At 34.3% G+C, this 21,326-nt stretch overlaps 1 protein-coding gene across 1 annotated transcript in view; it reads right to left on the bottom strand.

Moving 5' to 3' along the window:
- Positions 1-714: 714 nt before the first annotated feature.
- The window catches only part of ZNF804A (zinc finger protein 804A), a 408,921-nt gene continuing 388,309 nt past the window's right edge, over positions 715-21,326 (bottom strand). Inside the window, exons 3-4 of the mRNA XM_001369184.3 lie at positions 5,534-5,664; positions 715-4,455 (exon numbers count right to left, since the gene is read on the bottom strand). Coding sequence (XP_001369221.1) covers positions 1,155-4,455; positions 5,534-5,664 — 3,432 coding nt within the window. The 3' untranslated portion in view covers positions 715-1,154. The remainder of the gene's footprint in view (positions 4,456-5,533; positions 5,665-21,326) is intronic.

The following is a 21,326-nucleotide window of genomic DNA, read 5'->3' as shown; positions in this document are numbered from 1 at the left end:
ACAGGAAGCCTTTCTCATCCTTTTTAATTTTGGTAACTTTCCTTTCCAATTATTTCTAATTTACTCTGTTTGTTCTTGTTTGTATATAATTGTTTGTGTACTGTCAGCCCCCTTGACTGTGAGTACTGGCATGCAGTAGTTGTTTAATAAGTACTTATTGACTGACTGACTGATTAATGTATGTATATAGTGAACTATGCCATTTTTTTTGGTTTCCTCTTGTTTAATTTAATTACCAGCTTTGTAAATCCAAAAGTATTATATCATGAATGTTCCTGATCTAGCTTTCCTAAACAGTGAATAATGTTTTATTTGCAAAAAACGTACTCTCTATATAACTACTATAAACAAATATATTTTAAAATTTTATTTATATTAATTTATAAATAAAATATTTTCACTTTGGGGGATTTCACCTATAAAATGCAGACCAAACATTAGGAAATTTCAATTCATCCTAAGAGTAGCCACTGCCAGATCTAACAATACTGTATCAAATAAATTTATTATCTTCCATTCCTCATTTCAAAAGTGGGTTTTCCATTTGGAGCATCAAAAGTATTTTAAAACAATTTCTTTTACAGTTTCTGAGATCAAATAGTGCTGAGAAAAAATGGAAATCTAATTTTCCAAACATGAAGGACAAGCAAAGTAGGTGTTAGTCAAATGGTGAAAACCAACTTATTATAACAAATGATTCCTGATATACTTAAATAGTTAACAAAAATTTATTGCAAGAGATATTTCATCACTGGATTTACAGTTTCAAGGAACAGAGTACAAAACATAGTGCATCCGCTTTCTAAACATTAAATAGGTGCAAGTACACAAAGATTAAAAAACAAAAGAGCGTACTTTACAACATAAATTACAGTACTATAAATATATTTTATGTACATTATACATCATCTAATACAGTTTAATATACAGCATATAGTTCATATTAGTTTGAGACTAGTCAGTGCTTTCATTATATCATGGGTAAGAACGTTATGTATACATTTGCATCATTACACTTACAGTAAATGATTTCGAATTAATGAGGCCTTAACGTAAGCCTGTTGATTTCCACCATTACAGAGCCGATGAGCACTTACATAAATAGATAGAAATAGCTTTCATTTGGATATTTCCTTTGCCCCTCTGACTGGCGACTAAAAGAGAGGTTGCAGAGGAATGACAGTGGGGTGGGGAGAAAGCAGGGACGGGAAAAGGGCGTGGGGCAGAGGGGAAAAAGCCAGGTTGCCCGGATGAAGGACTGAAGATGGAATGATAGGCAACTGAGGAGGTGCAACAAAAGTCGTGTGAGTTGTAGGACAAAGTCTGGGTCCTACTGAGATCTGAGGTAAAGGTGCTCTGGCGAGAGCCGGAACTTGGGACAGAAACTGTTGGTGGGGCTGGAGCACTTTGAAGGTCCCTGCGGCGGCGGCCGCGGCGGCCGCAGCTGCCGCTGCAGCCGCGTGTTGCTGCAGGACCGTGTGGTGGATGGTGGTTACCGAGGTAGAACACAGGGGCTGCTGCAAAGGCAAAGGCTGCAGGGGAGGGCTAACTGGCTGCAGGGCCGGTGGAGCAAAGGTCAGCTTGACCTTGGTAGGCAGCAGGCTAGGAGGCATGATGTGCTGGTACGCGTCACAGGGCAGATCTTTGAATTTTTCATGGTTTTCTAGAGGGAACAGTAAAGTCTGATCGTGCAGAGCTAATGGCGCAAGGATCTGCTCCGTAGTTAAAAAAGTATGACCGTTTATGTGTGCTTCTTTGAATGGTAACGGTGGTTGGCTATTAAGGATTCCTGAATTATACCGAAGCCATTCACTTGCTGCTTCATTCACCTTCTCTTGCTGGAGAGCCTCAGCAAGTTCATAATGGCAAAGGTAGGATTTGGGCGGAGGAGGACCAAAACTCTTTTCTATGTTAGGCAGCTTCAAAGGAGGGAGGTTTTCGTGGATATTTACACTTTCCTGTTTTTCTTTTTGCTCCATTATGTTCTCAGTTGGTAACTTTGACAGGGTGCTGCTGGGTTCAAACGCAGAGTCTGGAGAATGTTTGAGGTCAAACACAGAGTCTGGAGCATGTTTGAAAGTTTCTGGAATTTTCCCTGGATTATTCTCCATTTGCATATATTCTATTTCTCTATTAGTTTCCGGAGGAATAAAACCAGAGGAGTTCAGAGTCAACTTATTTTCCTCTGCCCCTGTTTGTTCCGAGTTTCTTGCGAAGTCAAGGATGGGTTGTGGTTTGGCTTCCTTTGTTTCCTCCTGGGTCATTAAGTCACTCAGATTACTTGACAAAGAGCTTTCTTTCACACAACTATAACTTATTTTCCCCCTTACCTCCTGGTCTCTAAATCCAGAATGAAGTCTAGTTCTTTTCCTCCTCCGTTTCTTCTTAGGCTTATGGGGCTTAGCTAAAGTCCTTGTTGGTCTCATATGCTGTTCAGTTAAACAATTTTGTCTATATACACTTTCATCTGATGAACAAGAGTTTGTGTACTGTCTTCTTTTTCGATAAGATCTGTCTGGTTCATTAATGACTGAATTGTACCCTCTTTTGATGGATGGATTCTGACCCAGGCATTTCACCTCATTTTGGTGCACTAAACAATTATGATCATGGCTACAGCTAGCTGTTCTGACTTTCCAACTACAAAATGTTCTCGAATATGTTAAGTTATGTTTTCCAGAATTGAACAACATTTGACTTGTTGGCCCATGCAAAATAGCTTTGCTTTTCCTATGGAAATTTTTAGAACTGACAGCTTCACTGTTTTGCTTCATATTCCACATCTTACACATTCCTTTATTCTTATGTAGATAGATGGGCATTGATTTGGGTCTTCTGTCCAATAATTCATGTGGATCCCCTAATTGATCTTTAGTTAGCCATGTAGTTTTACATTCATCTCTATCTACTTCTGAAGTTGTTTCCAACTCATGGTTCTTCGCCACATCAGCATGATTAGTGTCTGGTTCTATTTTGAAAGAAGCATCTGATTCTTCTTTAGTTACTTCCCCATAATGATGCTGACATACCTTTCTTCTTCTTTTCTTTTTTCTACTTCTGTGAAACCAATTTTCATGAGTTTCCTTTAACCATTTTTTATTGTGTTTCTCATCTGTAGTGCCTTGCCTTATTTGTTTTTTGGTGACAATGAAGTTATCTGGTTTTTCAGTTGTATATAGATCACCTTCAAGCTCTGTGTCTATCTCCTTGCTTTTTGCAGAATCACAGTCTTTATTAAAATTATCATCAGTTATAAGTGATATGGCATGGTTATAACCATTCTTACTACTTCCAATTTCATAATCATTGGCCTCTGCAATGGAATCATCCTTGCAATCTATATTTGGACTCATGCAAGAATCTTCAGTCATTTGCTGAGAATGAAGAACATTTAAATTATGCTTATTTTTCTCAAGACTGTTGCTTGATCTGGTAGATTTAAAGTCAAAACATAGAGGATTACAGCTATATGAAATTGATGGTTCTGTAGTTGTATAAATTAGCATTTCAGATGGCCATTGAAGAACAGTTGATCCATACTTACTAAGCACAGGTACAAAAGGGTCCTGTGGTCTTCGACATAGGTCCTCTCTATTCTGCAAAGTTGTATCCCCATCAGTATTTGGAGGGACCAAAATATCATGCATTATTGTTTTATCTTCAGGTTCATTAAGGGATGAATCACTGTAAAGATTCTTAGGATTTTCCTCTTGGATAGCGGGCAAAGGCAAACTATCAGTACCAATGGCAACAGTTGTTGGTTTATTTTCTAATAGTTCAGATCCATCAGAATCTATAGATGCGTCTTGATTAATAATGACATCTTTGGGTTTTGTCTGATCCAGTAATACATTTGAATTTATATAGCCCTCAGAATCAGCAGACAGTGGGAGTATTGGCTGGCAAAAAGGGAGCACTAATAAAGAATCATCTTTACTCACAGGTTCTTTTGTCTCTGGAGTTTGAGGAGTTTCTTCTCTCTCAGAGCATATCTCCCCAAGTGAATGAAATGAATTTGGCTTCTCTTCAGGATTCAAAACTACTTCTGTTGGCAAAGACAATAGATGGTGACAAATTCCTGGGACAAATCTACTTCTTCTGTTAAAACCATTTTCTGCAGAAGCATCATCATTGTATTCAGAGAAAGCTGCAGCAGAAGATTCCAGTTTCACTGAAGCTTTCTTTGGAAAGGCAAAAGAAAAACCAACCTTCTGCCCATGGACTCCAGAAACTTGGTCTCCAAGATTGTTAGGTTTTGACTTATGATTATTTGCGTTTTCTGGAGCTGAAGCAATAACTTCAGCATCTCTAGCATTCTGAGAACTGTAAATCAAGGTATCCTTGAATTCCTCCTCTTTATTAACCGAATCTACCATATCTCCATTTGAAATTTCATTTAAATTCTCTCTCACTGTAACAGTGGTTGACTTGAACATAGGACCACTTCCAGGAGCACTGAAAAACAAAACAAAACAGTTTTACATGTAAGAGTGATGATTGAAAAAACAAACATTCATGATGATTATATGTTCATGTCTTATGTTAAGTGATGCAACTTAGAGAAAGATGTTCTTTTAGATATGAATCAGCTTTAAATAACATGGATTTGATACCACATAGTAGCAATTGTATTTGTCTGTTTTTAGGTTTTATTTATTATAACTTAATAGCCACATTTGCAAATGAACTCCTATAGTTATGTTTAATTTTGCATACTTTTGAAAACAATTAGTAAAGGCACTCATACATATTCAAACTGTTTTAAATTTTGTGTTATGGGTGCTTTTTTAGCATCAATAAAGTACTTTGTTGGAATCAATCATCAAATTCACAATAAAACAGGTCTATGTCTAATATATGCCTATCTTAGTTCTTCTATTAGATGATAAAGTTATTAAAAGTCTAAAAGAACCTCCTTCAAAGTCATTTAATGATATGAACAGGGAAGATAGCAGTGTTTGCATCTGCTATGTGGCTCTACCAAGACCAGATCAAAAAGCAGCAGTTATAATGCATGTTTTAAATATAGCTCAACTCTATTCAGAATAGAAAGCAACTTGGGTCACATTGGTTAAACAAGGATAGTTTTCTGTGAAGATAGTTTCAAATGTGTTTGCAAGTATTTTTTTTTTCATTCTGAATGTAGGTTCTTGGAACAAATCACTGGTGAGCAATTTAAAAGCAAAGGTCAAGAGATTGTACAGTGATATCTTCAATTAAGTGTTTTTAAGTTTCCACTAAGAGAACGAGTCAACCAATGCTTTCAACCACTATAGTTTAAATAGAAATAGAACATGTAAGTTTTTTTTTTAATAAACTAAAAATATGTCATTTTAGCCTCTTCTGAAATGTGCATTTAAACAGGTTTCTGCATAAAATTCAAATTCAAATTACTGCTTACCAACCCACAGAAAGCCATGAAAATGTATGCGCCTTATTCTGGGATTGGATATAAATAGAAATATGCCCTTCATTTCCACCTCCAATTTTCTTTTGTAATCTTTAAAAAAATAACATTTCATTCCATTCTCACCACGTGGCTTCTTTCCGTAGCTCAGCCAGCTTGTGTAGTCGTTGAAGAGCCTTTTCCTGTTTTCTTTCGTCTTTCCTGGATTTAGATGCTACATTTCGGGCATATTCTCTCTGTTTTAATTCCTTAAGCCTCTGTTAGGAAAATAATTGTGAAAAAAGGAATTAATAGTGTGTGACTCCATGGGAATTCTGGTAAATTTTTTAAAAATTTATTTTCCAAACTTTTTGTTTTTATATTTTGAGTTTTAATAATAGCATAAATCATAATAAGACATTTCTGACAATTTGTGCTCTGCAGATGTGCATATGATCTTAGGTGATTTAAATGGGATCCATAGTTCAATTTTCCTGAGGAACTGGCCCAGAAATGAGCAAGGATGGAGATGTGATGTAGTATAGTGGTAGGGTTAGCTTCAAGAGTTTGAATGGATAAGAGATAGATTGTGTTTTGTGGTTTAAGAAGAGTGAGCTAGTATAGACAGAGATAATGAATGAGTGGAGGGCATTAAGGTGAGTGATGGGGAGGCTAAAGAGGTGTGTCTTAGTTGAGATAGGGAGTACAACCAAATTGGTGGAATAGGGTGACATGGCTTAGAAGTAGAAAGTATTGCAGGCAGCTTTACTATCCAAATAGTTAGTCCACACAAAGCTGAATGGAGTAAAAATTCCAGGAAGAAAATCAATTAAATTGTAGGAGTGAGGAATTAGCAAACATGTAGGAAGTCAGTGGGAAGAGACTAGATACCATATAATGGACAAAAAATAAAAGGCTTTCCTCTTTGCTCAAGGGTTCCCAATAGTTTGCATTTTGAGAATGACTAACCTACACAGATCTGAGGAGTAATAGCTAATATTAAGACTATCCTACCATGAAAAACTCTCTGGTTCATGAGGACTAGACCTGGGTTGTAACTGTTCAGTTTTCCTCAACTCTTTGATACTCTATTTGATGTTTTCTTGGCAAAGATACTGGAATAATTTGTTATTTCATTCTCCTGCTCATTTTACAGATGAGGAAACTGAGGCAGATAGGGTAAGCTGTTAAGTATCCGGAGCTAGATTTGAACTAGAGTAGATTAGTCTTCTTGACTATAGTTCTGGCACTTTATCACCTGTGCCATCTAGGTACTCAGACTTACATAGGTAGGACTAATTCTAGAGCTTAAATGTTCCAAGAAACTTATTTTGAGTGTTTTTCAAGATGATACCCTTCTCCGAAGAATAGACACAGTTCTATAGACACATAGGACGTCAACAATCTTGCAGTTTTTAGACCAAAAGTTATTTTTAGCCATTGTCATGAAATTGTCACCCAATATCATATGTCAGAGTCCCTATGCTGTAGGTTCATTATATCAACTTGAACATTCATTTCCAGAAACAGACTTTGGGGAGCTTAAGAAATATGCAGGATGGGAGAGATGTCATAAAACTGAGGAAAGCTGAGGGGTGGACCTATCAATCTGGGCTTCTGAGCTACAATTGAGTTAAAGCTATTTATCAGGTATCAATTCTGGTACTACTCTGGGCCCCTATGCTACCCAAAGCTCAGAAAAATGCAGTAGCCAAAAATCCCAGAAGGATTAGGCCATTATACTTTTAGCCTGGGTAAGACAGAAAGATTTAGTCTAAATAAGATATTAAAAATGTCTAAATTATAAAAATAATTCAATGACCATATCTACTTAATATTCTTTTTGCTATTTATATTGAGATCTCTCTGTCTCTGTCTCTCTCTCTCTCCCTCCCTCCCTCCATGGTGGAGATATTATAACCAAACAAAGACTCTATCTTGTTGTCTCTGTCTCTCTGTATCAGTCTCTCTGTTTTAGTCTGCCTGATTCTCCCTCTCTCCCATACTATTATTAAATATTTTCCATTCATCAACTTTCTACATAATATTTCTTAGATCTTATTATGTAACAACATATATGTTTCCTCAAGTTCTTAGTCTCTACCTTACCGCAACTCTAGATGCATATTCATGATCTTTCTTTCACTGTAACAAAACCATTTTTCAAACTCTAAAATCTCTAATAGCAAGGAATCATTTTTAAATGCTCTATAACAGTGATGGTGAACCTTTTAGAGACCAAGTGCCATGCCCCACCCCCCACCTCTGCCTTATACTAGACAGGGGAGGGAGGAAGCTCTCCCATTGACTGCTAGGCCGAGGGATAGGGGAAGTGAGGAATGTTTTCAGGTGCATGGAGATGGGGAGGGGAACAGTCCCACCTTGAGTCCCTATGGCTTTCTAGTAATGAACTCTGGTGGGCAAGGGCAGGTGTGCTCACAGAGAGGGCTCTCGGTGCCCTCTCTGGCAGACATGCCATAGGTTAGCCACCATGGTTCTATAATAATCCCACCCCATCAGGGGCATCATTATCCTTAGGGCTGTGGTCTCAGGTACATAAATAGCAATTTCTATTTCTGAAAGCCATTTATTAATATTGGGGATATTCTGTCCTATTTGGATCTACCTTGCAATCCTCATAGACTTGTTTTAGTCCATGAGGTTGATTAGCACAATTATTGAGAGGTTACTATAACTCTATTTATTAATTTCCAAAAGGCTATATTAAACATTAAACACTGACAATCCAAATTTTATCTCCTCATTGGCAGGGTCACCCAGTAACTTAGAGACAACTTGCTATCTGGTATCCTGAATGTTCCACAAAAAAGACACTTCATCTCTCTGTTCTGGGTATTTTCTTTGACTCTCCATGCCTGGAACACTCCCCTTCCTCAGTTCAAACTATTAATCTCCTTTGTTTCTTTTAAGTCCCAATTAAAATCCTACCTTTCATAGGAAGCCTTACCCAACTGCTCTTGATTCAAGTGTCTCCCATCTTAGAATTATTTCCTATATTTTCCTGTATATAGCTTATTTTGCATATATTTGTTTGCATGTTGGATTCCCCAAAAGATTGTAAACTCCGAGAGGGCATGGATTACTTTTTGTTTTTGATCCTTTTCATATCCCCAACATATAGTACAATGCCCAGCACTTATTAGATGATTAATAAATGCTTGATTGATTGCTTTTAGGCTGCCTGGTATTTTATTTTATGTATGTTTATATTATATGGATTATACCTTATTCTCTCTTCTTGCAGGACTTTGTTGGTGATAGGTGGAAATGTTGATGATTTATGGTTTTATTTTATATCCTGATACTTTGCTAAAATTATAGTTTCAACTGATTTTTTTTATTTGAATCTTGAGATTTTCCATATATGCCATCATACCATATTATCTGTGAAGAGGTCGATTTATTACCTCTTTTCCTATTTTGATTCCTTTAGTATCTATTTCTTCCTTTATTACTTTTGGTAGTATTTATATTACAATATTAAATAAAATTGGAGAAAATTGGAATCCTTGTTTCACTCCTGATATTATATTGAAGGAGTCCAATTCAACTCTATTACAGATAATATTTGCTGGTAGTTTTTGGTATATATATCTATATCTATATCTTATCATACTATGGAAGAATTCATGCATATCTATGCTTTCAAGTGTTTTTTTTTCTTTTAATTAATTAATTATTTATTTATAGTACTTTTTCATAGTTATATAATTCATTTTCTTTTCCTCCCCTTTTCCCTCCCTCCTCTTGGAGCTGACAAGCAATTCCAGTGGATTATAAATGCATCATTGTTCAAAACATATTTTCATATTATTCATATTTGCAATAGAGTGATCTTTTAACATCAAAACCCCAATCATATCCCCATTGAACCATGTGATCGATCATATGTTTTTCTTCTTCATTTCTGCTCCCACAGTTCTTTCTCTGGATATGGAGAGTATTCTTACTCATAAATTCCTCTAAATTGCCCTACATTGCTGCCACTAGAGAAGTTCATTACTTTCGATTGTACCACAGTGTATCAGTCTCTGTGTACAATGTTCTCTTGGTTCTGCTCCTTTCACTCTGCATCAATTCCTGGAAGTCTTTCCAGTTCACATGGAATCCTTCCAGTTCATCATTACTTTCAGCACAATAATATTCCAACACCATCATATACCACAATTTGTTCAGTGATTCCTCAGTCGTGGGACGACCCCTCATTTTCTATTTTTTGCCACCACAAAGAGCGACTATATATATATATGTGTGTGTGTGTGTGTATATATATATATATATATATTTGTTCACATATTTTTCTTATTATGTCTTTGGGGTACAAACCCAGAAGTGGTATGGCTGGATCAAAAGGCAGAAATTTTTTTTAAAGCCCTTTGTTCATAATTCCAAATTGCCCTCCAGAATGGTTGGATTACTTCACAAGTCCATCAGCAGAGTTTTTTTTTTTTTTGATTTTGCCATATCCCCTCTAACATTTATCACTTTCCTTTGCTGCCACATTGGCTGATCTGCTAGGTATAAGGTGGTAAAATCAGAGTGATTTTTATTTGCATTTCTCTAATCCAGAGGGATTTAGAACATCAAGTGTTTTTTTTTTCTTTAATAGGAATGAGTATTGTATTTTTTCAAAAACTTTCTCTGTATCAATATAATCATATTTTTGTTTTTTTTTGTTGATGTGTTAAATTATGTCAATGGTTTTATCATATTAAACAACTGCATATTTGGTATAAATCTTGTTTGCTTATAATATATAATCTTTAGGACATATTGTTGTAGTCTCCTGGCCAATATTTTATTTAGAATTTTTGCATTTTTATTCATTAATAAAATTGGCCTATAATTTTCTTTCTGTTTTTACACTTCCTGGTTTATGTATAAGCACCATATTTGTTTTAAAAAGAGTCTGGCAGCATTCCTTTACCAATTGTTCTAAATAATTTATTTAATATTGGAATTAGATGATCTTTAAATATTTGTTAAATTTTACCTATAAGATTATCTTGTTCTGAAGATTCTTAGTGTTTGGAGTAATTCTGGGGGGCTTGTACCCCCCAAATCACTCTAATGAGAAGACAGGAGACTTGATGCTGGCAGAGTTCATATGGCTTTATTCAGAGGCATGGGGGGGGGAACATAGAGTGAGGAACATTGCCTAGGTTTAGACAGTGTCCTAAGAAGGGGGAGCTAAGGGTGATGGAATACTGGACCAGGCATAGCCAGTATTCCTCACAAGGGGTGGGATGGGGCCATAACTTGAGAGAGAGAGAGAGAGAGAGAGAGAGAGAGAGAGAGAGAGAGAGAGAGAGAGAGAGAGAGAGAGAGAGAGAGAGAAATGAGAGAGAGAGTCCACAGTCTGAGGTCCCTGAAACTGTGAGCATTGATGCCTAGGTTTACTCCGATTTTAAAGGGATTCAACACAATGCTATCTCTACTTTCCCATCCTCTGTATCTTATTCTACCTTCCTTCTTCTATCTTCCTTCCTATTCGAGGATTTGTCAAATTGCAACAATTCAGACCTTGAGTTTGAATTTTTTTAGTTTTTTAGGCCGGTCCAAGGATTCATCAGATTCAGGAAACACTTTTTGAAACATTACTTGGGCCATGGCATTGCAACATTCCTTGGGACATGTAGTCAAAATTATAACTTGTAAATTTTGAGATTTCTCTCATAGGAGTTGGTTACTCCTAACCTTCTTCCCATGGGAATAAAATTAAGGGGGACAGTCTCTTAGTCATATTTGGAAAAGAATATTTTAACAGCCTATATTAATATTTGTGTATAAAGCTGCTTGGGGAGGGGATTTCCTCTACTCTTCAAAAGGAGAGATTGATATCTCTTAGTGTAAGGCATCTAAATTCACTATTTTCTATTGGAAGTTGCCAGTCTATAATTATTAATACTTATCAATGGATGTCGGGGAATAATGCACAAATTTCATCCTTCACATTAGGAAGTTCATTTATGGCCCATTCAGCTTATTTTTAAAATAGATTAATTTAAATATTCTATTTCTTCCTCTGATAGTCTAGGCAATTTGCTTTTTGTAAGTGTTCTTCCATTTCACTTAATTTGTTAAATTCTTTGGCATATAAATGGACAAAATAAGTGCTCATAATTTTCTTTGATTTCATTTTCATTAGTGATAAATTTACCTTTTCATTTTTGATGCTAGCGATTTGATTTTCATATCTTTTTAAAAAATCATATTAACTAATGGCTTGTCTATTTTGTTGTATTTTTTGCATTAAATCAACTATTAGGTTTATTTGTTAATTCAATTGTTTTCTTAAAATTCAATCTTGTTAATCTAATATTTAATTTTTAGACTTTTCAATTTGGTATTTAATTGGGGATTTTTAATTTGTTCTTTTTCTGTTTTTTTTAATTGTATACTCAATTCATTAATTTGTTGTTTCTCTATTTTATTTATGTAAGCATTTAGAAATATAAATTTTCTCCTAATTACTGTTTTTGATATATCCCATAAGTATTGGTATGTTGTCTAATTATTGTTATTTTCTTTAATAATATTATATATATTCATAACCTTACCTTCCATCGTAGAATCAATATTCTGTATTGATTCCAAGGTACAAAAATGGTAAGGGAAAGTCAATAGGGATTAAGTGACTTGCCCAAGTTCCTACATCTAGGAAGTATCAGAAGCCACATTTGAACCCATGACCTCCCATCTCTAGGCCCTCAAACAAGCAGTGGCTTCGTGATAATTCAGTGTATGCCAAATGTAAAACACTCCAGAAAAGAGAGAGAGAACAACTAGTGTCCTCAATATGTTGTTTTGCATTTTGTTGCTTTAGTAGTAATTCTCTTTCCTGGTGCAACTTGATCAGGAAATTCTCCAACAGACACAGCTCCTTTGTTGCAAAGAGCATCATTATACTCAATAGTTATATCATGAGAGATGAAACACTGGCACAAATGGCCATTCTTGTCCTTGATATAGATTGGATATAAAATCTCTGTATGTTTTCCAGTTTAGACGAGTAAAATAATGTAAATTGTACTTATTAAAAAGACCTATTTTATGCCACAGGGAGATAAGTGTATCAGAATGGTCATACTACAGAGTAGCTCTTGTGATAGCCACAGTTGTTTAGCTTGAGGAACAACTGTTAATGGTGCCTGCAGCAGAATCTATTTGGCCATTGCAGAATTACTTTGAGAAGAGATTTATTCAGTTGGAATGGCCATATTATCTCCATCCGTGCAAGGGAACCTAGATATACCAGCCTTTATTTATTTCATGGGTATCAGACATCATATTTTGGGATAAATCTACCGGTTAACCTTTGATGATTTTTTTAATAATTGTCCACCTACAACCCATTAGTCCCATGAACATTGTTAACTCCCTCCTGAGAATTACCATTTTAGGAAAGATATTAATCATGATTTGTTTCATTCTTGCTTTGACTCCATCTCCTTATTTTGCAGTGCCACATTGTCTTCTACTCAGGTACCATTCCTCCAGGCTTTTCTGGCCACCCATATTTACTATATTTCTTTACTAGAATGTAAACTACTTGAGTGTAGCAAATGATTTTCTTCTTCATATTTATTTTTCTGGGCTCTTAGTGGTAGGACATAGCAATTAATAAATGCTTTATCTCTCTATCATCTATCTATCTAAGTATCTATCTATCCCTCTATCATATAGCATTTAGCATAAAGCTTAAAATAAGTAAGTCCTTTTCCAAAGATAATCAGGCATGAAGCCTAAAACATAGTGTTTCAATGTTTACAGACGGATTTATTTCAACTGATCTTCTTAACTTCATGGAGGAGGTGCCATTATTATTTCCATTTTACAGATGAGGAAATTGAAGCTGAGAGTGTTAGGGTCCTTGCTTAGGATTCAAACTAAAGTATTCCTTATTCCATATCCAGCACTATACTGGACCTAGCTGCCCAAAAGAAGAAAAACGTTTCTACAACTATAGTTTCGATATATGTCCTATATCACATCAGTGCTTGGGATTGATTCAGGCTAAATGTTGAGCAAATAGGCAAAATACTAATGAGCAAACAACATTAATTTTCAGTAATGGAGCAATAACTGGATGCTCAACTATTGAAACATCTGAAAGATTTTATGTCAAGCAAAAAATCATTTGGATCATCAGATAAGACAATATCTTAGTGCTTCATTTCTGTAGACATCAGTTTTTTTCTTTTGCCTGTGTGTGTGAAATTTAGAAATATCATAATGGTTTTCTTCTTAACTACGCTGACATTTGCAATGCTCCAAACTTCAAAGATTGTATTTACTCTAAAATTGATTATTATGGGGAAGTATTTCATGAAAATTAATTTGTAAAAACACATATTACTCTAGCAAGCTTTTCTCCTTGTACTATGTCAGTAGCTTCCCATAGGAATTAGTAGGAAACAAATTATCTGTACCAATTAAGAAGATAAAGCTATTTATAAATAAGAGCAAAAACCTTTGGAGATTAGCAATCTCATTAGTATTGCATGAATGTGATTTGGGCTTTATTAAAGAGTCTTGACCTTTTGATTTTTTAAAGTGTTTTTTCATATCAAGAAATAGTTGTTGCTTGTCTCCCAATTCTCACCTCTTCCAGTGCAATCTAAGTTACAATACTGGTTTCTTTTCTCTCTTGCAAATGAAAGCAAATCATTGCCATTTGGCTATTCTGGGTCTTTCCTGGGATGCTCATTACATGAATTGCTCCTATACTTTTTTCATGGTGGAAAGTAAAGGTTTTGTGGATTGTAGACAAAATAGCTTGACATTATAAAAACAAGTTTTCTTCAAAGTCAAGAGATCTATCACTAAGCATACAAGCATCCTCAAGAGAAAAATCTGTGGGATGAAAAAATTAGCAATTGTTTTGAACTATGGGCTTTCTTTTGATAGTTTTTCCCATTATTTTTGTGTGTGTGTGAAATGTCTTTTGTCTTTATATCATAGTCATTTCCTATCAGGCTCTCTTGACTGAACCCTTGTGACAAAAGGGCAGTGGGAGGAAGAAATACATCATATGATGACTGTCTAATAGTATATACAATATCCAGTCTTAATATCTTCCAGATTTCTGACATGAAAGCAGAGATATGGCTTAACATTCCTTTTGGCCTCTCTATAGCATTTGACTCTGTTGATCATTCTATCTGAATGGATTCTCTTCATCTCTGCATTTCTGAAACACTGCTCTCTCCAGTTTTACAAAAGTATCCTGGCAGTAATTTAATTGATAAGTATGAAGTTGCTTTAGGTATTATTGTCATTTTAGGTTTATTGGCTTGGTCTAACAAAGAAAAACAATATTTCAAATTATTTTCCCTTTATTTCTTTAAAATGTTTATAAGTATACTTACATTAACCTTTTATTCATTACTATGTTAATTCCTATAAATTTAATTAATTTTATAATTATTTTATTGGAATTTCTCTTATTTTTTATTTTTGTCATATTTGATATTTAATATCTTGTATAGGAATGATCATGGCTCTTGTGGACTTATTTGGTATCATGCAATATTATTAAAGATAAAAATGCTTCAGTTTAATTGTTGAATTTGGATTTTCTACTATCTGCATATGGGGATAAATTTACCTCTTTGCCAGTATGTATGCATTTAAATTTCTTCTCCTTTTATTGTCAACAGCTATGTAATAATATTGAGATGAAAAACTGAGTCATCTTTTGTTTGAGTATCATGAATCTATTTGCATTATAAAAATACATTTTTATTAATCTATTCTTTTTCTCTTTATGACAATTTTTGTTTTCACAGGTACTAATTGCTTTTTGAATATTTAATAAAATTTACTAAGACCAGCCTCACTAATGACTCAATCAATTTAATCTCATGAAATTATAAATTGAGAAATGGAATAAATATTATATGTAATTGAATCCAAATCTTTTATTTTTCATATGAAGAAATTGAACCTCAAAAATATGCTGAAGGGTTACTTGACAAATTTCACACACAATAAATGATAAAGCAAGGGTCTTTCTTGTTTTAAGAGATATTTTCGTTTTTAGATTAATTAATAAATATCTTTTACATTCTCACTTTTCTGGCATAAAATTATATTTAAGAGTTTTTGAAAATTTCCTTGCTGTCCTCTTTGTTATAGATTCATCCTTTCCCTTTTATATTTTTAAAATATGATTTTTCTTTTTTTTCTTTTCTTGATTAGAATGGTTAATGACTTGTTGATTTTGTGAGTCTTTAAAGGCTTTTTAAATTTTTGGTTTTATTTTTATATCAATCCTTACATTAAGAAAAAGCAAAACAAAACAAAAACAACAAAACAACTCACCTCTTTCCTTTTGTCTTAGTATTGACACTAAGTATCAGTTCCAAGATAGAAGAGTAATAAGGGCTAAGCAATTGGGATTAAATGACTTGCCCAAGGTTATATATGTAGAAATGTCTGAGGTCACATTTGAATTTAGCACCTTCCATCTACAGGCTTGGTTCTACATCCACTGAGCTAGCCTCTCTTGATCTTTACTCTTTTATACTTTGTTTATGCTTCTTTTACAATTATTTATTTATTTGTTTCTACACTTTTTAATTCCATTCAGTTAACCTGATTATTTTTTTTTCCTGTTTTCAACAGTTTCTATTCAGGGCTACATTAATTATCTTTAAAATAATTATTCACACTTTCTGTTTTTTCTTTTGATCTGCTCATTATTTTGCATGCCATGAATTAGGTTCTATTTAGATCAGTCTTTTACACATATTACTTTCATTTATTAATGAATGTATGATGTCATGGGCTATAGGAGATAGATTATTATATATACCTTTGTACCTTTGTTTAGTATTTCTTTAAGACATAGCACATGATTGCTTTTTTTAATAGAAATCTCATGTTTAAATCCAAATACTCATTCATAAATTGCCATAGGACAATTAAACCTAGTTCATGAAATTTGTCCTCTGTATTTTCCTATTTGCTTCTCTCTATTGGAACATTAGGGTCCTGTTATAATGTAACTTTCTTGTCCTCCTGCACTTTCTACTCCACTTTCCCTTCCCTTCTTTTCTGTCTCTTTTTTCCTCTCTCACCTTTTTTCTTCTTCCTTTGGACTGAACTTGTAATTTAAATGACATAAAGAGCTCCTGATGATGAAATTCCCTCTATCAAAGTAGGTAAGGACCTATTTTGCACTCATGGTCTTTGAGAGTTCTTTGGTATATGAATCATGCTGTCAGAACATGTCAGAGATAGGACTTGAATCTAAGTCTTCATTACTCCAAGGACAATTCTTTAGCATCATCCCTTCTATCTCCCCCACAAGTTTTAGACTATTTATTTAGACTTTCAAGACTAATAGCACTTAATATATAAAGAAAAATATTTAGAGGAATACATATTTCATATAGACCCTGTGAATTTTAGATTTACTACACCCTGCTTAGTCTAACAAAACAGGGATGTCTACTTAGGGTTATTGAGAAGGATGGCCTATGACAGACATGTGCTAGCAAATGACAAATCAGAAACAACTGACAGACCCCTGGGCTGTCCTAAGACAAGCTTAAGCTACCATTGGCACATGTGAGATGCAGTAAAGTGATGTAAAAATGGTCTATATATTTGTCATCACTTCCTCTCTCTGGCCTCTTTTTGTGGAGAGGTAGCTCTGGTGGCAGCGTGCTGAGCATCTTGGCATCTTTGTGTGGTGGTAGCTATTGTCTGGGTTTGGTGGTGAGAGTCCTTGATACACTACTGGGGGAAGCTTAGTAACTTAGTTCAGGTGAGGTGTCTTCTCTGAGCTCTCTCAGAGTTTAGGCAAAGCCTCTAATCTTCTGAAAAGACTTTGTGGCAGAGGTTTTTGAATTCCCCCTGGCACAGGCCAGGTGGGAGAAATCCTATACACTTTCCCTCTCTCTTCTCCATAATTCCTTCCCTCTATATTAATTAAATCACCATAAAATTTCCAACTGATTTGGGTATATTATTTGGGATATTCCCTGGTGACCAATAAAATTTAGATTGTCACAACCCTAAAATTCCCCTTACAACCCATGAGACAAATGCAAAGTTAAGAATTACAGTCCTCAAAATAAATGGATTATATCCCCTAATACCATACAAAGACAAATAAAAAGAAATAGGCTGACTCCGAAAACAAAACCTAGAGGGCAGGTGGGTGGCTCAGTGGATTGAGAGTCAGGCCAGAGACTGGAGATGCTGGTTTCAAATTTTACCTTAGACACTTCCTAGCTGTGTAACCCTGGGCAAGTCACTTAACCTCCATAGCCTAGCCCTTTCCACTTTTCTGCTTTAGAAACAATACCTAATATTGATTCTAAGATGGAAGGTAAGGGTTTTAAAAAAAAGAAAACAAAACCTATCATTTCCCTCTATAAATGCAGAATATTTAAAACATATAGGCACTTAAACAATGAAAATGAAATAAATATTACATATGGAAAAAATCTAAGTCTTTTGCACAGAACAAAATCTAATGTAATCTTAAAAAATTAGAAATTACAATCATAATACCAGATATGATAATGACAGAAATTGAATATCCAAGAAAAAAATAAGAGAAACTAACACTTACATCCAAGTAGACAAGGAAGAAAATTAACATTATTGTTAATGAAGGAAATGAAGTAATGACTATTTCTTGACGGAAACAATTTTTTAAAAGAGTAACAATAGGAGATTTTAAATATTCCTCTCTTAGAGGTAAATAAACAGAAAATATAAAAAAGAAACAAGGAAACTATAAAGAGCTGATTTTATATTTCACAAAAAATGTAAGATATGAGGAAGATTGAAATTCTGTCATAGGATTATAGATTTAAAATGAGAAGAAATGAAGGAGCATAGTCTAATCTAAACCCTAATGAAACCGAGGTTTGGAAAATATAATTAATTTCATGTTATCCAGTAAGAATAGTGGTACAAAATCTGAAGACAAATCTTATGACTAGTTCTAGCAATCTTTTCTCTCCACCTCATAGTGTATCTAGTTCTTGGCTCCTGAGCCACCTTTTCATCTGTCCTACTGCTGACACTCTTCTTCCCATCTAGAATAGCTCTCTCTGTACCATACCACCAGACACTATGACCACAGTCCCCTGGGAAGTTCATTCACTCTGCTTTGGAACTCCTTTCATCACACTAATCTGTCTTGATAAGTTAATATAAATTCACTTCACATTTAATTTCTAGCAAGACCAAACCAGATGTTTTACATGCCATTAATTCATGTACTCCATCCATCTTTCCACCTGTCCAGCTGATATGTATTCCCTCACTCCCTTTCTATCACTTGTAATAGGCAGGGCAAGCTAAGAAATTTTACCATTCTTTCTGGAAAAAAGTATATCCATAACCTGCTTTAGGTATCAATCCTTTGTCCTGATGACTCCCCAGATTAAGTCACAGTTCTTTAGATAGACATTATTCCCCAATATGTGATCCTTTTCTTTATTCAAATTGAGGGATTCTATAAATTTATATCTTATTATTAATTTTCAACTTGTTTCAACTTGCTCCTTTTCTACTGCCATTACTACATTTCTACTGTGCAGTTTTGTTCCATTTAAAAAATAAAAGAACAACAAAGAAACAAAAGAGACAAACAAAAAAACTTTCACTAGACTTGATTGGGCACTATTCTTTCTTTCTCTACCAAATTTCTTGGAAAAAAACAAAACAAAACAGTGTACACTCATTCCCTCTCCTCACTCACTCACTCAGTGGCTGGCAGTCTTGCTTTTGACCTTATCACTCCACTGAAACTCCTCCTCCTCCTAAGTAACCAGTGATCTCTTAGTTGGTGAATTTGACTGTCTTCTTTCAGTCTCAATCCTCACCCTTTCAGTTGAATGTGACAATTGATCACTCTCCTGTGTGGGGTATTATTTCCTCTGGGACTTCCTGATATTACTCTCTCTTCTTTCAACTTCCACCTATCTGAGTATTCCTTAGTCTCTTTTGCTGGACTTATCACCCATTAGGTGCCCTCTAAATGCCCCGATTCCCCAAGGCTCTGTCCTGATTTCTCTCTTTTTCTACCTCATCTATGCTCTCTTTCTTGGTAACCTTTTTCAGCTCTATCTCCTGTCTCCATCTTTTTGCACTGGCCATGACACATGCGTGGAACGCACTCTTTCCTTATCTGTGCCTCAGGCTTCTTTTCTTTCTTTAAGATATAGAACAGGCCTCATATTTTGCATGTGGACTTTCCTGATTGCTTTGTACTGTTGGTACCTCTTTTTTCAAAGTACCATATATGACTTTTTCTAATTATATATAATATATATATATAGTTACCTGCCCCTATATATATATGTGTATATATATATATATATATATACACACATTAACTTTGTATTTAAGCCATATATATTCCACATGTATTTGTTATCTTCCCCATTAAAATATGAACTCCATACAAGTAGTACTCTTGTATCTGTTATACTTGGATCCTAGGACCTAGCATAAGTTACTGATACAGAGGAGGTGCTCAAAAAATACTTATTGATTGATAGCTTATAGTGTCTGGGAATTAAGAAGCACTTAATGGATACTTTTTGATTTATTCATTCATCCATTCTAACTGCCATGCCTTAACTCAACTACAATTAAAGGCTAATAATTTTATTTTCTTGAGAATAGAATTCCATTTTTTAAGTGCAAGAATTATCACTTATACTTGCAAATTAAAGTGTGTGACTAAAGTCCACATAATCATTAGAACCATATTCACCTACGGTAGTGAGCAATTAACATACTACTGACAATGAAAGGGAGAGTCAGTTTTAGAATGTGAATTAGTAATTATTAAAGGATTTTCTCTATAATGAGTTATCTTAGATTTATTTTAACTTACATAGTTGTTAATGTTTTGAATACAGAACGCCATTTAAAAATAATTTTTCACTTGTTTCCTTATTCTGCTTTCAAGATTTTTTTAGCAGAATATCTATACTGAAAGTTATTTTTACATTACTCTCTGGTGATTTTTCTCTCCAAGTAATGTCATCTTTAATATAGAGATAGTTCATTTTAGGACAAGTTTATATTTAGAAAGATAACAAGAAATGGCTCTGAACATGTTTTTCACTACCAGGAAATCTGTTACTACCTCAAAATGATCCAACATTACTGATCCTATGTTCCTATCTTTCTGCAAGCTAAAATTCATCCTACTACCAAGTTTCTTAGCTTCTTTGAATCTTAGATATAATTTATATATGTACTCTGCCAAAGGCCATCTAGAAATATGAATATACTTTAATTGATTTCTGATATAATATTCTCAAAGAATTACAACTCAATCATAATTTTTATTTCTTGAATTAATTGTGCTATTTTGGAGCAAAAGGCTATTTGTGGTTTATTTTGGCTAAATTTGTTTTCTTTTTCTTTTTTTTTTGAAAACTAGCCAACATGTTATTTTAAAATAGGTTTTAACATATTCTAGTGAATGGTATTAAACTTTCAGTATATAATTTCTTATTATACATTTTGAAATGAATGGGATTATGTTGAGGGGATTTATGGATGGAAAAGGATGGAAAATGGATTTGAAAAGAATTCTCTTTTCATTCCCAGGCATAAATATATATATATATATATACCATTTGAACCTCAAAAATGACAGTCTTAAAAACATTGAATCCTTTAAATGAAACTTCAGTTCATAAGAATATCTTTTATGAAGCTTGTTCATTTTCTAAATTCAATGAAGTCAATTCCCTTCCTTCAATACTGGTAAGATCTGTTAAGTTTTCAGGGAAATGCCTCCCATTCTTGACACATCACAGAGAACAAGACACAGTGGAAATAATGTTGGATTTGAAGCAAGAGGACCTGGGTTTAAATCTCATTTCTTCTACATTTTATGAGTGAGGTCCTCATTGAGACACTTAACTTT

The sequence above is a fragment of the Monodelphis domestica genome, chromosome 4 (assembly GCF_027887165.1).
Source record: "Monodelphis domestica isolate mMonDom1 chromosome 4, mMonDom1.pri, whole genome shotgun sequence".
Taxonomy (NCBI): Eukaryota; Metazoa; Chordata; class Mammalia; order Didelphimorphia; family Didelphidae; genus Monodelphis; species Monodelphis domestica.
Note: the sequence above shows the minus strand (reverse complement) of the source record. Positions and strands in the feature narration are given on the sequence as shown.